Source organism: Mugil cephalus, chromosome 10, assembly GCF_022458985.1.
Source record: "Mugil cephalus isolate CIBA_MC_2020 chromosome 10, CIBA_Mcephalus_1.1, whole genome shotgun sequence".
In the NCBI taxonomy this organism is placed as follows: Eukaryota; Metazoa; Chordata; class Actinopteri; order Mugiliformes; family Mugilidae; genus Mugil; species Mugil cephalus.
Genome location: NC_061779.1, coordinates 14,230,183 through 14,245,912, shown reverse-complemented (window position 1 = coordinate 14,245,912; position 15,730 = coordinate 14,230,183). Strand labels below are relative to the sequence as shown.

General features: G+C 40.5%; 2 protein-coding genes across 2 annotated transcripts in view; one reads left to right on the top strand and one right to left on the bottom strand.

The window, feature by feature from the left end:
- The window catches only part of LOC125014552 (RNA polymerase II elongation factor ELL), a 26,081-nt gene extending 15,116 nt beyond the window's left edge, over positions 1 to 10,965 (top strand). Inside the window, exons 5-12 of the mRNA XM_047595719.1 lie at positions 526 to 776; positions 2,059 to 2,183; positions 3,716 to 3,830; positions 4,291 to 4,735; positions 5,227 to 5,290; positions 5,766 to 5,937; positions 6,034 to 6,078; positions 6,678 to 10,965. Coding sequence (XP_047451675.1) covers positions 526 to 776; positions 2,059 to 2,183; positions 3,716 to 3,830; positions 4,291 to 4,735; positions 5,227 to 5,290; positions 5,766 to 5,937; positions 6,034 to 6,078; positions 6,678 to 6,791 — 1,331 coding nt within the window. The 3' untranslated portion in view covers positions 6,792 to 10,965. The remainder of the gene's footprint in view (positions 1 to 525; positions 777 to 2,058; positions 2,184 to 3,715; positions 3,831 to 4,290; positions 4,736 to 5,226; positions 5,291 to 5,765; positions 5,938 to 6,033; positions 6,079 to 6,677) is intronic.
- On the bottom strand, positions 8,552 to 15,730 carry pex11a (peroxisomal biogenesis factor 11 alpha). The gene is made up of 3 exons (XM_047595720.1): positions 14,610 to 15,730; positions 14,378 to 14,493; positions 8,552 to 12,505 (listed from the first exon to the last, which is right to left on the bottom strand). The coding sequence occupies exons 1-3, from the start codon at positions 14,666 to 14,668 to the stop codon at positions 11,937 to 11,939; spliced, it is 744 nt and encodes a 247-aa protein (XP_047451676.1). The 5' UTR covers positions 14,669 to 15,730; the 3' UTR covers positions 8,552 to 11,936.

The window sequence follows — 15,730 nt, the reverse complement described above, 5'->3', positions numbered from 1 at the left end:
AAGAGCCTCTCTGTGTCAGTCCCTTTAGTTTCCATGCTCTTATGTTTACTGTGCAGTAACCCTACTATCTAGCCCTTTCAGTGCTTTCCACTCGCAGCAGCAGTGCCTCTTTCCACAGGCACGAGTATTTCTCATTTAAGTGCTGCACGTACTAGTATCTTTTGCATTTGAATGAAGTTGACAGCAATACAATAGAGATTAAAAAAAGAAGATAAAAATGTGCTGTCTTACTGTCACTGTAGGGCTGCTTTTAAAAAATCAGGGTGTGATTTGTATATTTGGCCTGAGGACTGGATAAGGAATGATACGTTGGCTGTGCCATTACAGGATACCGTCAGCATATGTCAATCCTCTTATCAGATCGGGTTGCTCTCCTTTAGTTTCGCACAGGGTAGCAACCATACAGCACCAGCTTCAGATTCCTATTGTGATAACATTTTGATTTCCTATCGCTAATCAAAGTAAGTTCCCTTTATCTTCCATTTGTTGAAACCCTGCTGCGTGTGCTTTTATTTTTGATCTCAGACAAGTGTGTGAAGGTTCAGAGGAAGCCGGGTCTGGTATCTCTGTCTGGTGACTCAGATAGCAGCAACAAGCACTCCCCCAGCAACAAGAAGAGCCTGGTTCCCAGCCCAGTGGCCCACCGGCCCTTGAGGGATCGAATCATTCATCTCCTAGCCTTAAAGCCCTACAGGAAACCTGAGCTGCTACTGTGGCTGGAGAGGGAGCGGGCCACTCCAAAAGACAAGGCCGACCTGACCTCAGTACTGGATGAGGTGAGATATCTCCACGAAAATCCTCATATAATATAAAAAACATATTCGGCTGCAAAAATTAATAGGCTCATTAATCCATCGTCGTGATTAACCTGATTAAAAATTTTTAACACAAGTAACCCATCTGCAGCAAAAACGACTTTGTCCAATTAGAGCAAATGTGCAGTTGATCCGGTCGTGACAGGCAGCAGAACCAATCGATAAAGATGGAAGACACTAAACAGCACGTTGGCCCTCTCCATGGGAAATATGAGTACAAAAAAATAACAGTCGACCGACATAAAGTATTATGCACCCTCTGCAGGAAGGAGTTTTCTTTTCACTGAAGCACTTCCAGCTTAAAATACCACATTAACATGAAGCATACGTTAGCCTGGGACCCTGCTAGCGCTCCGTCTCCTGCAGCGCTCCATGTGAGAGACTTGTTCTCAGTTGAAGGCAACACTGTAAATAAGAAGCAGTCAGCTCTGCTCTCTGACAATGTCAACAAGTTGGTTTGTCTCAGTAGCTGCTGAAAGAGGAGGAACAGGGCCACATTAATGCAGAGTTTCAAGCTTTTTTGTTGAAGGCGTTTGATAAACACATACACATGCCCTTCTTTCTTGAGTCTGTTTGCTCATGCAAAATGAAACGCGATTAATATAGATTAAAAATTAGCATTTAATCATGATTAATCGAAATTAATCCACAACAACCCCGTGATTAATCTGATTAACATTTTAATCGTTTGACACCACTAAAATATATACATAATATGTAAATAATGATCATATATATTAGTGTGATAAATAACAAAATAGATGCTTTTCGGGTCAAAGATTACTCTGTTCCAAAAAGGTAATGTTGCTTAAATTTATTTTAGGCATATTTCCTGTGTTCACAATGTTTGAGTGTCCCACTGCAATCATCAAGTGGAGACTGTGCCGCCGCTGGTAGCTGTAATTAGGGCTGTGCTTTAATTATCTTTAGACGAGAAGATTGTGTTTTGACAGGAGAGGGGTGGGGTGTCTCCTGCTGGGATCTGACTACTTTCAGAATTGAAAGTGGTTAGTTTGGGTTTATTTTAATCAGAGGATTTAGGTTGTGTGAGGACAGAGTTGGCGTATTTGTGACAGAAATAATACAGACACCCCGTGTCACATGACTGGGTCAGAAGAAGGTCTTCTTCTGTTGTGATATTTAGGTTATGCTACAGCATTAGTGTTTCATCTGGCCTCTGTTCCTGTTATATTCTGTCCCATTTTTGTAGGTACAATAACAATCACATCTGTTGTTTTTTCAGGTTGGTAAACTGAACCCAAAAGACCACAGCTACTCTCTGAAAGATGAGCTCTACAGACAAGTCCAGAGAGACTGGCCTGGATACCTAGAGGAGGAGAAGCAACTCATCCACAGGCTCCTGATCAGGTTAGAATTCACTATTTACAGAAACACCTCCGTGCATGAGTAACGCTTTGGTAAATAAGCTTATTCACGTCCTTGCTGTACATGTAATGAGAACATTGGTACACTTATGTTTATGCCTTTAACTAAATATGGCATCGACATGACTTGGCCTCTGCACAGATAATGCAGAAACACATCGACAACAGTTTAGCATAAAGGCTGGAAACAGGGTGAAACGGCAAGCCTGGATCTGTCTTAAGACCCTAAAGCCCTTCTAAAGCTCACAAAGCGTTCTTTTTTTTATATCTAATTAGTTTTGTCAGTACAAAAAGAAAGGTGCTAATGTGAGATTGCTTGATAATCACCTCCTGGCTACAGTCCCGTATTTATCAAACGCAAAAGTGGCATTCGTCTTCTCATGCAACTCTTAGCGATAAATATTTCCCAAACTGTCAAACGATTGCCTTAAAGTCTTTTTAGACTCGTAAAGAGCCTCTGCGCAGATAATGCAGAGAAGACTAAGGGATGGATGCGTTGTGACAGTGCTGGCACGGGTACAGAAACACTAACAAATTAATGGAGAGGTCTGCTGTGATCATTTTGAAAGAGGGAGTTTCTAAATGACTACTTCTGTGCACTGATGAATCTGTTAATGGACACATCAAAGCAGAGGAAAATATTCCCTGCACCGTGTTGCCAAATGACATTAGCATGGGAAGCTTTGAGAGTTGCAAGGCTGAGCCTTTCAGGGTGAGCTTCCTCCCCTCGTACGTTTCCTCTGCCTGCCAGTAAACAGGCAGGCCATGTGCTTCACGAGCCTTTTGGAAGAAGTCCTGTTGGCTGATTGCGTCAACCCCCTCTTTTCCCCACCCCTGCTAAGCGTAAAAAGCATACAATTGTTGTCGTCAAAAAATGTTTGCCAAGCCTGATAAGGCTGTGACTGCCCGTGAATACTGCATACACCAGATTTCTTCCCCCTTTGGTTTATTCATTTGTCGGCCTCGGCCCCTTTCTTACGACTGTCATTTACTGTCTGATGTTAATGTTTACTGTGTCCAATGACCCTGACCACACAGAGCAAGAGCATTGCATAAACTCACTGGGGGGGGGGGGGGTCACTTTTTGTAGTGGCATCATTTTGAGGAAGGAGCTGTAGGAAGCAGATTACCAGAGGAGAGGGTTTGGCCTCACAGAGGTTACATCTGCTGCTATTGTTCTTACTACTGGACTCCGTTCAGTTTGTGTGGTTGCCTCCTGCAGTTTGTGTCACCAGCAGCACAAAACAAAATATATTAGGGAACAGAGCAGCTCTCTCTTTAACAGCCTTTGATCTAATTAAAAATACATGCAGTTTTGTAATGCCAATGATGATTTGTTCTCTGGAAAAGGAAGCCGCCGCAGTCTTTTCTCCCCGTGCTGTGTCATAATAAAAAATAATTGCTCATCCACTTGCTTCATGGCCTACATACTCCCTCTTCCTGTTTAGCTTTACAGGCCATTTACCTTGGAGCTAGTGTCCAACTGAAGGTGGTGTGTTCTTAATCTTTCCGCAGGAAACTTCAGCCACTCCACAGTAGCCAGTTGAAGAGTCCCCAGTCCAACCATTCATTCCACAAAACCCCGGGGGACTCTCCCTCGCAACTAAGTCCTGCCAAGAGTCTCTCTGTGGTAATTATTCACCTCGAATGAATTGTGTTTAGCCCTACCTTTTTTCCTTTTTTTAGGACTGAGAAAAGATAGGGTATTTCTTCCTGCATTACTGGAATACTTCTGTTATTTCTTTGCGCAATTCTATAAATGACCTCAGTCTAAATACGACTCTGACTGGAATGGTTCCACATTTGCACAATGCAAAGACAGGCTTTGACACCGTTCTGTCAATATTCAGATGGACTGGGTTAGATGGGTTAGCATGTTGTGAGCGTGACACCAGTTTTCTACAACCATTCTCCACCAATTTTTGGTCTTAGCCAAGAAATCATTAAACAACTTTTAACCCCACCTTTAAGCTCAACTAGATGCTTCTCCTGTTTTACACTTAAGAGTGGTTTCGTTCTCAGTAAGTGAAGTAAAACTGCTTATCATACATTCGTGTAGCTTACACACATTGTCTCTTTTTGTCCTCCAGAAACGCCCATTGGCCTTGGACCCATCCAACATTCAAACTCCCAAAAAACAAAGGCTATTAGACCACTGTCTGCCTCTGCAGTCGCCCTCTCACACAGACTATGGCACCAACGGGGGTCGTAGCTCCTCTAGTCACGTACACACTAAACTGGACTTCGACAAAACCAACAATCATCTTCAGGGGAGCCCAAATGGTCTGCACTCGCCACATAAACTCAGCGGGCCATTTACTGTTCCCAAACTGGAGAGGACAGAACCAGCCCGCACTGCACCGAGCACCAAGCCCCCACATAACGACAGCTCCATTTGCACTGAGCCGCAGCTCACCAATGGCCAGCATAAAAAGAAAAGGTCCAAAAAACACAAAGACAAGGAACGAGAGCGCTTAAAACCAGACTGGATAGAGACCAGTCCGGACTTGAAGCAGAATCAGGATAATCTCAAAGGTAAATAGCTTTAAAGCGGTAAAACAATCGTCTTTTCTAGGTTTTCATTGTCTCCGTGTATCATACTGTGCCGTCGCAAATCAGTTTAATATTATTTGTACAGGCTGAAAATATTTTCGAGTTTTATTCTGTTTAGAGAACAGAATCTCTCAGGGTAAGTTGGAGATGTTTCTGGAAGCCCAATTAGAGCAGTAAATATATTTTCATCTGAGCGAGAGAGCAGTTGGACTCTAACACTAGCGCCCCCTAGTCTGTTGATGATTGACTGTGGAACAACTGGGTGACCTACAGTCCAGCGAGTCAGCAGGAAGCGTTGCCTCCTAGCCCGGCCCGCTGACGTCACTGCTTGCCTTGGATCAGATCTCTTATCAGAAACCACGATAAATGATTCCATCAACCTTGATATGATGGCCGCATTATCACATTTGCATTGACAGACTGCTTTAACCTTTTTTTCTATGTGTATGTGTGTGTCTTTTTCCTATCTAAAGGCCACGAGGGAGAGAAAACACCTGTTAATCGAACCACAGCGGAGGAACTGCCAGACTATTTAATGTAAGATTAAATACACACCAGATCCCTCTTTCACGTCATATTCCCACATTCAGAGGGGATTTACGACTCAGGAATAACATCTAAATAACTGTCACTGCCTTAACGGCCAAATTCAGTCATTGTTAATGTGATCCGTCACTGAGGAGTTAAGATTTCAGGGTCTAACCAACCGATGTGCAGAAACCAGCGAGTCCCTGAAGGGTTCAGTTCGGCTTCAGATCATTCTTATAAATAGAGCGAAGTAAAATACGTGTGTAAATAAGCTGTCAGGGAGCTTCACTGAGAATTGCTTTAAAAACAAATGATCTTATGTCTGACATTTATACATCTGGTCAACACATCACGCTATTACACCAGTGACGTGTCAAGCCTCTCAATTCCCCAATGTGCAGTGCCATCTACTGGAAGGAAAGATAAACTACTCAATTGGTAGAGACTTGATGTTTTCTCTTTTTTCTTCTTTTTTTTTTTTTAGAAAATACGGCCCAATAACGGCAGTGGAGCAGCGTCAACAGTATAATGACGACTTCTGTGCTGAGTACGATGAATACAGAGCTCTTCATGACCGCATTGGGGCTATCACAGAGATGTTTGTTCAGTTGGGCTCAAAGATCAACACCCTCTCGCCGGGAACACAAGAGTACAAGGTACTGTCTGGACTGTGGCCGCTCAGTTTCTAGTAAAACACCAAGCGGAACGCACATTAGATGGCACACTAACACATTGTGTTTTTTTGTTTGCAGCTTATGGAAGACCAAATACTACAGAAGTATCGAAAGTATAAGAAAGTAAGAATGATTTCAGTTCAATCTCATGAAAGAATCACAGAGACGTGGTTTAGGTGAACTGGCTGCATTCGGTTTTTGCTTGTATCTAAATTCAATCCTTAGTGATCCCAGAGTTTTATGAGTCATATATATATAGAGAGAGAGAGGAAAAGATGGACTCGCTAATTGGATGCTTTCATAGAACCAACAACAGAAAAAAAAAATGAACCACTGTGTAAATACTTTGTTTGATGTGACTCATGTCTACCAGTTCACAGAGAAGAACACATTATTTTTTATTCACATGAGTAGTTTGGCAATAGTTCGGCTCAGTTTGGAAAACTCTGGCTTAGTTGCCAGTGCAACATAAAATTTATTGTTCTCCATCAAGTTTCCTGGACATGGATTTGGTTTTAGAGCAAGACCTTTGGCTGTCTTTACCTCGAAACCGTTTATTGTTTACTTCTGACGTGGCATTGATAGTTGTACTAATCCCAGATAAGCAGCCTCTAACAGACGACATCAGTCGGGTTGAAAGAAGCAATTCACAATGTGTTTGCACAACTTAGAAGGTTTAGTTCGAATTACTAAAGCAAGCATTGTCTCCTTTCGTCCTTCAGAAGTTTCCTGGTTATCGGGAAGAGAAGAAGCGATGCGAGTATCTGCACAAGAAACTGTCGCATATCAAAGTCCTGATCACAGATTACGACAGAGCACAGGAGCTCTCCAGGTAACCTGGCCTCTACCCTCTGCAAGGGTGCGAAACAACTGGACCAAAAGACTCGTAATGGACCCAAAGACTGCCCAGCTGGGTCCCCAAGTCGCTGAGACACTATTCACTTTACTCCTCAGAGTGTTAATGGAATTGAGGAGCGAGGTTCTTATTCAGAAGTGGGCTGAGACCACCGACTCGTGATCAAATGTTACCCTTTAACGCTACGGTTTTCAGCTCCGATTGTCGCTGTAAAGGCTGGATTCTGTTCTGCTGTAAAACGGTCAGACGACACAGTGAAAGCCAACAGATGTGATGCCTCATGCCTGATTGCATTATATCATTTATCTTGTCAGAACTAAAAAAGTGTTGATCTTTAAGTATTAAAGTGATCGTACAATCAATCATGGGGTAAACAAATGCTACTAAAGTCTTTATATTTAAATACAGGGGAAATTGTTTATTTGCTTCTTGCTGATAGAAAGTCGAATTATGACGTAACACATTCAAACAAATCAGTTAGTTGTCGCTCACAAGACGATCGACATGAACAGTGCATCTAACTAAAGGCCGACAAATTCAGTTAGTTAATATTTTGTCTCAGCAAGACAAAATCTACCTTACATGCAAAACGTATATTTGTGTAGGAATAAGACAAATCCTTTTCAAGCGTAATATGCCGAGTGATTTCAAAACGTGCAACAATAGAGGGTATGCATTGACGTCACTGCCGCCTTGGGCCACGCCCCCTTGAGTGGCAAAAAACACCTTGAAATGTATCAGTAAATACAGCGAGACCAGGAAAATGTGGATTATCAGATGAAATTAAGGACAACTGGACTCGACAATGATCAAAACGAACTAGTATGGATTTAGAAACGTGGGTTAGCCTCAGTTTCCGTTAGTTTAAAGTAATTACATTATGATAAATGTAGCTAATGCTAAGATGCTAATGCTAAAAGATTTAGCAAGAAGTAACGTTAGGCATGCAATACTGTAGCGTTGCATCGGACGTTAAAAGGACGATGACGAGTGATCGCAAATATTATTGTATTGTTACTTATTGTTGGAACTTGAATAGTTTCTGTTGGCTGTAACTACACCAAAACAGCAACATCGACAAACTTCCTCCAAGTATGACAGTATAAATTAATATTACCTGACACGAAACGTGAACCACAACATCAGGTTTCTGTGCCCATTTACTTTTCTTTCAAAAGCAGCCGTAGATAAATTTTAACAGCTGTCCCCGACTGCTTTTTGAAATCTGTCGGTACAGTCAATCGCACAACAGCTCTTCGCCTTCTTTTTAAAATTAATTTTACAATTTAGACGCTTTTAAAGCTTATGGTTCAAACTTACGCTGCTCTTCTGTCTACGTTCAACTGTCACTTTTTTGCCACCCAGTGGCCGTAACCATGGTTACTTCGCTTGCTGTGACGTCACGTGCATACCCTATTTGTCTTCACTCGAGACATCACGGTTAGGACCGAGCTTCTTTGGACTTGTATCATGTAGCCTTCTGCTAACGTCCTGTTTCATTTCCAAGAAATGACGGGACTGCCACAAAACGACTCCTCGCAGTACTGTAACAACGGTCTCAGTATAGTGCTCGTTGCACAACTAGTGTCAACTTCACCCACATGTAGCCTACACTACCATAAACTGCCTTTTCTACTACGGAATGGAAAATCATAATCGACCCTCAAAAATCTCTCGAGTCTCGTGATTACTGATGGGTTGTTTTTTGTTTTTGTTTTTGTTTGTTTTTTTCACTTTCCATGCAGTTTTAAACGTGTACAGGGTATTTATCTTGGTAATCAACACATTTCTATTTCCTATGTTTTTGTTTCTGTTCTCGGTCTCGATGATGTTAAATGTAGGTTTTTTGGTGGAACAACAATAATTCGCATCAGTGAGTTTTACATTTAAATGTCAATCTGCTGAATGTGAACAGAGATGCCTTTGCCGGACTGGGTCGTTCTCGAGCAGGATGGCACTATGCGTTTGCTCTTTGAGTGAAGACCACTTTGGTTCAGTTGGCTGTAAGGAGAAGGATGAACTCTAGAGGCTGCTAGCGAGGCTCATTCCACACTTTCTTGAATTGCTTGTACTGAGTCAGGTGCATCTGATTACCTGAACTTTTTTTTTTATCATTATTATTATTTCACCTTAATTTAGCTGTGGCCTAAAGTAGAAATTAGGGATCAGATTTCACTGTTCTTTGGACATTTCCACCAATGTAGCTGTACTCACAACTGTTGTCTTAATGATAGCTTAACATAGGAGAATTAAGCTAATATTTGCCTTTACACGCCCCCATTCGTCAGACATTTCCACGTTTCTAGCACCTGAAATCTCCTTGGCTTAACCTGCACAGTTCAAAGTGTTCTCTGATTCTCTCTGTCGTTTAGTTCAGTTACTGGGTAGTTATGTTGTCTAGTGTGTGTTGTTCTTGTTCGTGTTTTTTTTTTTGTTTGTTGTTGTTGTTTTTTCCATGTACATCTCAAATCTGTTTCAGTTTCAGCTTGTCTCGGTATCTGTCAGATAATCAATAAGTGTACATAAATTTAATATGCTGTGCAATCCAGTCTGGTGCCACTATCTAGAGAAAGACACTCTGCAGAAATCTGTACAAAACGTGGACACTTGGCTAATCTTGATTTCTCTGTGCAAACACAAAAGTGAGTTTATGGTCACATATGTAGCACCTCTCTTCCAAACTAATTAACGCATTTTTTATTTAATTTTTTTCCATCCAATACTCATTTCTAATGATAAGTTTGAAGGATTTGAGACAGTTGCTCCGTCGTGGCACATATGAGAGTTTCCAAGTAAGGAATATTTATCACCACGGAGAACTGGAAAAAATGATAATTGTGAGCCCGGGAAGCATTTGCCAGCTTTAAGCATTGAATTTAACCAAAGCTAAAAAAGGCTGTACTCTCAAAGCTCTGGTACATCTGCAGACTTTATTATTCTTCCTGGTTGGTTATCTTCTCAGGACCAGACCTCTTTGGATTCAATTGTCTGGTGAAAACGTTCTGTAAACACACACACGACGAGAATGACTGACAGCACCCTAGTTATTAGCTCTGGTACTGGGTAGAAACCCTGCGTGGTTTAAACGTGTACGGCCTGCTCGGATATACAAATTAAATCCTTTTGCATTTTGCATAATTTGTTTTAATTCAAAGCAGAAAGGTACAGAAACATTTCCTTATTATTAATGAGGGCAGGATGAACACGTTTAGACGATGAGATGCTGAAAGAAGAAGTACTTCAAGTTAAGGGCTTCCCAATTCCCACTAACGTAATGATGATTTATTGTGTGATTTGATCAAGTGAAGTGTATCGTGGATGACACTCCCTGGGTAAAATGTTGCTGTATGATGAAGATTAATTGTGGTCCTTGTGTAAACTTGTGTTTGGGGAGCGGTGCCCACGACGAAAAAGGGTTTTCAAGTTCCATCCGTCACGTGTTGTTTCGTTTTGTTTGTGAAACTGTTGCAGGAGCCAACTCCTGAATGTGCCTTTTTCATTCAGAAAACAGAGTAATTCTGCACGTATTAACTATCAGTGGTGTTTTGGAAAAATTAAACTTGGGCCAGCAGTATTTCCACGTCTGTAGTTTAACACTGTTGCCACTTTTCAACGTGCTTTGTTCAATATTTTTTAATTATCTCAGATGCCTTGAAGAATGCATCAGCTCTTTTGGCAAAGCCGTGTATTTTATTTTAGTTTCCAGCTATGGAAATGTTGCCCTCCAGACGTAACAGCCAAAACTAATTCAAAGCCACTTAATATTTGCTTAGATTTGTGTTTGAAGTTTCAAGTTTCAGATGGTTGGTACTGGAAAAGAAGAAAAACAAAAAAAAAAACGTCTCAATCTCAATGTGAAGTCAAACCTCTTGTCTGCTATAAATCACTACATTCGATCTACTTAGGAGAACAAATTTCTTTATTTATTGCTTTACGTGTTTGTTCTTTTATTGGATTCATCTTTTGTTCATTCTTGTCACAGCAAAACTCAAAGTATGGTGAAAGGGAAATGGAATATATTTTTGCAATCTTTGATGGTGGTCGCTTTATCACATCATCCTCTCTAGAAAAGTTTTCGAGAATAAAAAAAACAAACAAAAAAAAGTGTATTGTTGTCTCAGTGAAATTGAAAAATAAAGCTCTTTTCAACTCAACGAGGTGTCCTGTCTCCCAAAGAGGGCAGTGTTGCTCTGTTTCTGAACTGATCCACAGCTCACACTTTAATGATCATTAACATAATCAAACCACAGAAGATGTAGATTTTAAAAAGCACAATTTAAATCCACTGTTATGTTTAGAATATAATGTTTATTAAACTTTGATCAGTATAAATATCCATATCAATGTCACATATGTGCACATCTTTGAGGATCTCTGGTAAACTTTAGTCTCGTTCACAAGACAAAAACATGAGCGCTCAGTTACAGTGTATTCTAACATATTATTTAAGGTGCCTGTGCCCCTTTAAATATGAACATGATTTGCATAGTTTTATTTATTCTCTACGGTTCTACAGCGTCCATGCCTTAAAGGGACACATTTTAGAAAAAAATATAATAAACATGGTCACATAATCCCTGAAACCTCCAAAACTCTGAGAGCACATTTAACTGACAAGCAGGTTATTCAACACTTATGTCGGCCAAGCTTTCAGCAGCATTTTTTATCGTGACATAAATAACAGCCTCTAAAGAGACAGCCACCACCCAGAATAACTTGACTTTTTCAAAAGCGGATGCAAAAGCTTGCATCAGTGCAGAGCTCTTATTTTACAAGAACAGTAATTACAGAATTTGCTGAATGTGTGTGGCACAGGACAGGAATACTAAAATATCTGGCTTTGAGTTGTCTAAAAAATATACAAAAAAAAAAAATTATAAACTCTACTTTCTCTGTTCTAATCCTAAAAGATCTCCTACAAAACTATCAAATCCAGTCATTCTGGAAATGTATTTATCGCATATTACTGAGTTTGGTGTAAAATGTAAGAAAACACCTGTATTTAAACCTCAGAATAACATAACGTCTCCTTTTGCCCCAGGTTAACCTTGGTCCATGGTTACAGCCGCAGCTACAAGACGTACTTATCGGTTAGTCACAGTTAGGATTATCTCCACCCTTGTTATCACGGTTTGATTCTTAGTGTGGGATGTGTGAGGGTTACAATCCCAATCAGTGAGGATACCAGACCACAGAATCCGACCACACCTGCACTCGAGTGGTATATGCCCAACTTGTCTAAGGGGATGAAAAGATCACACACGTTTTTCAGAGTGTCCAGACCGACGGCCGGATTTGATTTCAGGGTTTCCCAGAGCAGAAACAGGAAAGCATCCAGCTGAGGAATGACAACTTCAGCTACTTCAGGATTCTCTGAGAGATGCTGATCCATTCTCTGTTTAAAGCGTCTCTCTTTTGCTCTCCGCGCCATCAGCTGGGTGAGCACATAAACGTCTCTGGTGAGATTCATAAGCAGCGACAAGAAGTACCAGCGAGAGGAGTTTAAGCTCCAGCGTTCCTTGTCAATATTGCGGATAAGACCGACACCTCTGGCCCAGAGGACATTGTCACAGATAAAGTAGAGGGTGCGGTTGATGTTGGCCGCGGTAAGACACAGGCACAGCACTCGGTCAGAGAGTTGCATGGTTCGCTTAGCAGCCTCAATGGAATTTGCTGCATTTCCCAGCCTGAACACTGACAAAGGAAGAAAAAAAAATAAAAGGGTATTAGAGCAGCAATCAATTTAACGTGAAATGTCAGCTCAACATTTCATAGCAGCACTCCACACATGACAATCAAAATATAGTTAAGCAACATGGCCTTATCATATTTGCTGCACCGAGAGAAAGAGGTCAAGGTCTTCATTCCCTCCATGTGTTTACAAAGCACTCACTCCGATTCTGGATTAAGCTCTTCTTTTCAAACTTTAGTTTCTGAACCCTTGAAAGGCACATCAAAGGTATAACTTCCTCCTACGATGAATTGGGTGATATAAATGTCTCCTTCACCCACAATTATCAAGCCAGACAGCCTGGGCATAGAGGCAGAGGAGCCCCATGGCAGTAGCTCTGACGTAGCAAAGAGATAATTAAGTGGAGCACCAACAGAGCCTGGCCTGGTTCTCTGAGGCCCACTCTTGGCCTTTACACAGCTCTTCTGCGACCATATTAAGAGGCGCAAGGTCATTTTTCGCCCGACACTGCTCCGAGGCATTGCCGTGTCCTTCATTTCAGTGCCAAGCTCGTATCAAGTCGGCCTCTTATCATGTAAATTCATACAGAAACCGCTAAGTGTCAAAGTTCAGGAAGTTTCAAATTCCCCCCAGATTCATATTAGTTGTATAAACGGGTATAACAGCTGTCACTGTTACAGCCACAGTCGGTGTTTATACGTTAGAAAACAGTTTCATCTCGGCTCAGAGAGGGTCAAAAGGCCACAAACAATCTCGTCTAAGCCAATGGGCAAAGCAAAGCTGCCCATTTGTATTCAACATGTAACAATTTCCATAAATTTTTAAAAAGCAGAAACAAACGTGATCTGGTACACTTTAATAGGACTGCACATAAAGGGTGGTACCTTTGTTTTTGTTGTTCATGTTTTTGGTAAAAGGAAGGCTAAAATAAAATGACTGTGTTATGTATAGTGTCGAGAATCTTAATAGTCATAATGTATCTTTCAGCAACCCTAACCCTAAATTTCATTATTTTTTCTCATCTTATTAACTTGTACGAGTACGATGGCAGCATTATGTACGGAGGGACATCCTCACTGTTTTATAACATCTGTCACGAAATTAAGAAGATCTGACAAAGATCTTTGAAAAGCGGCAAAAAAATAAAAAAAAATTATGAAATAAATATGAACCTACGGTGAGATAACAGCAAACAATTAGCTGTTCCCATCTTTAATGTATGTGTGGTTCCTCCTTGGGCTGACATCTACTTATTGAACTAAAAAAATAATGTAGTCTTGCTGAAGGGGAGGGTAAACACCGGCGTGGTAGCTAATGTAAAACACATAAACACGTAATTTGTTCAATTTGTTCACTTTAACAACCCTTTTTATGACTATAAACAGCGAGCGTTATGTAATGTGCACCCATTATGTGATTATTGAACAATTGACAGTAGATCCGCAGATCTTCACGGGAGGGAGAGAAAGAAGGAAAAACAGCGTTTCCTTCTGTTTGCTCTGACTCATCTCTTGTCTAATTTGCCTTGAAGTGTAGACAGCCAGGAGCTCATTCTGACCCAGATGATCAGATATTATCTTGTTCACTGAGGGTTTGGGAAGGCCAAGAAAGAACATCTGAGAATTTGGCTGCTGGTTAAAATCCTTTATCAAACAAACATTGGCTCCTTTTTGTGTATATTAACCTAAAATATTTTTTGTTCTTTTGTCTGGAAGTTTTATGAGGCACTTCAATACTTTACGCTGTTGACTGTAAATCAATAGTTAACACAAGCCAGGGAAATTACCAAAATAATTAGTATGCAATGCTTATTTGCAGCCACGGCTTTTAAACACTAGATACAAGAAACTGAATGACATTTTATTTATACTCACATTTTCGTCCGGCGCTCATGTTGTTTTCCAGACTTTTAAGTTTTGCCACAAGGTCCTTTCTCTCGGTGTTGTTTCGGAGTAAATACACGGACAAAGCACATGCATACTGGGTCGCCCTAAAAAAAATCAAAAACACGACAGACAGAATATAGACACAAACTTTCCATACACAGGTAGGAGGTACTATCAATGAAACAAGCATGCACGATCACAAATAAGCCAAACAACTCACCTGAACACTCGGTCCCTTCCCTGACTTTGACTAGTCAGTTTTATAAAAGCGTCCACCATGGTTAAACCGAGCAGGAACAGCCTGTTCTGACGAGCTGAGGCGAAGTTTCAACCGCGCTGCAAGACCAAGAAAGTCGTTGGCAAGAATGTCGTCGCCTCCTTGTCTTCAGTTTAAACGGTGTCGCCAGCTGTTATAAACACGAGTAAAACTCATCTGAATGTCCAGACTTCTTTTTCGTCCCACGTTTGCAATAAGCTAATTACCCACACGCTTCCGTGGGTACATGACAGCTGAGGAACACGTCCGTGTTTCATTACGGACAACTTTCAGAAACGGACCAGAAGTCGGACGGATTTGATAAGCGGACCTTAGGCGTTGTTACTATGGTAACATTGGGTAAAAAAATTTATTCGCTGGTTAAAATTGAAGTTATAGAAAATATATATCTATGTATTTTTAAGTGGGCTAATTTAGAATTCATTCGTTTAAGTTATTTTTCATTGTTCCAAAGAGTTTTGTTTACTTTAAGTTGCCATTTGTATTAATCATTTATTATAATAAGTTTGATATTTGTTAAGATGGAAAGGACTCTTGTAGACATCCCAGCCTCAATAAATGTGTCCTCATTTGTAGACAAATTTCACTTGTAAAAAAAAAAAAAAAATGAAATTGAAATAACAAAATGTCACACCTAGTTTTATCTTTTAGTCTAGCTTTAGTCAAATTACTGCAAATACTTCCGTTACTACAGTTAAGAATTACTACAATATCCATAACAATTTTTAAAGATGCGACGAGATAAGGTTAGATAAAATCACAAGATACAAGATATTTTATAGCCAGTCACAGTACGTAATCTTGTATTGTTGCAGAGCAGAATGCAAAATGGAATGCAGTGTACATTTTGTTTATCCAGGTGTTGTTTTTTCCCCTTTGTTGAGGATTTTAGTTCATGTAATGTGAGCAAATTGGAAAATTAAGTGCCACACAGTCATTTGTGGATGTTGAAAATTAAAATTTGTTGGACTTCTCCTGCTCCTTCTTTGAAAATGATTCACCTACATGAGTCATTTTGGGACTCTTATGTGGACCATAATACGGTATTACTATGATCTGCTAAA

Excerpts from the sequence above, each read along its gene's own strand:
- pex11a (XM_047595720.1), bottom strand. The coding sequence starts at position 14,668 with ATGGTGGACGCTTTTATAAAACTGACTAGTCAAAGTCAGGGAAGGGAC. Across the intron at positions 14,494-14,609 it reads GGAAGGGACCGAGTGTTCAG|GGCGACCCAGTATGCATGTG; the intron begins GTGAGTTGTTTG and ends GATTTTTTTTAG. Across the intron at positions 12,506-14,377 it reads CATGAGCGCCGGACGAAAAT|TGTTCAGGCTGGGAAATGCA; the intron begins GTGAGTATAAAT and ends TTCCTTTGTCAG.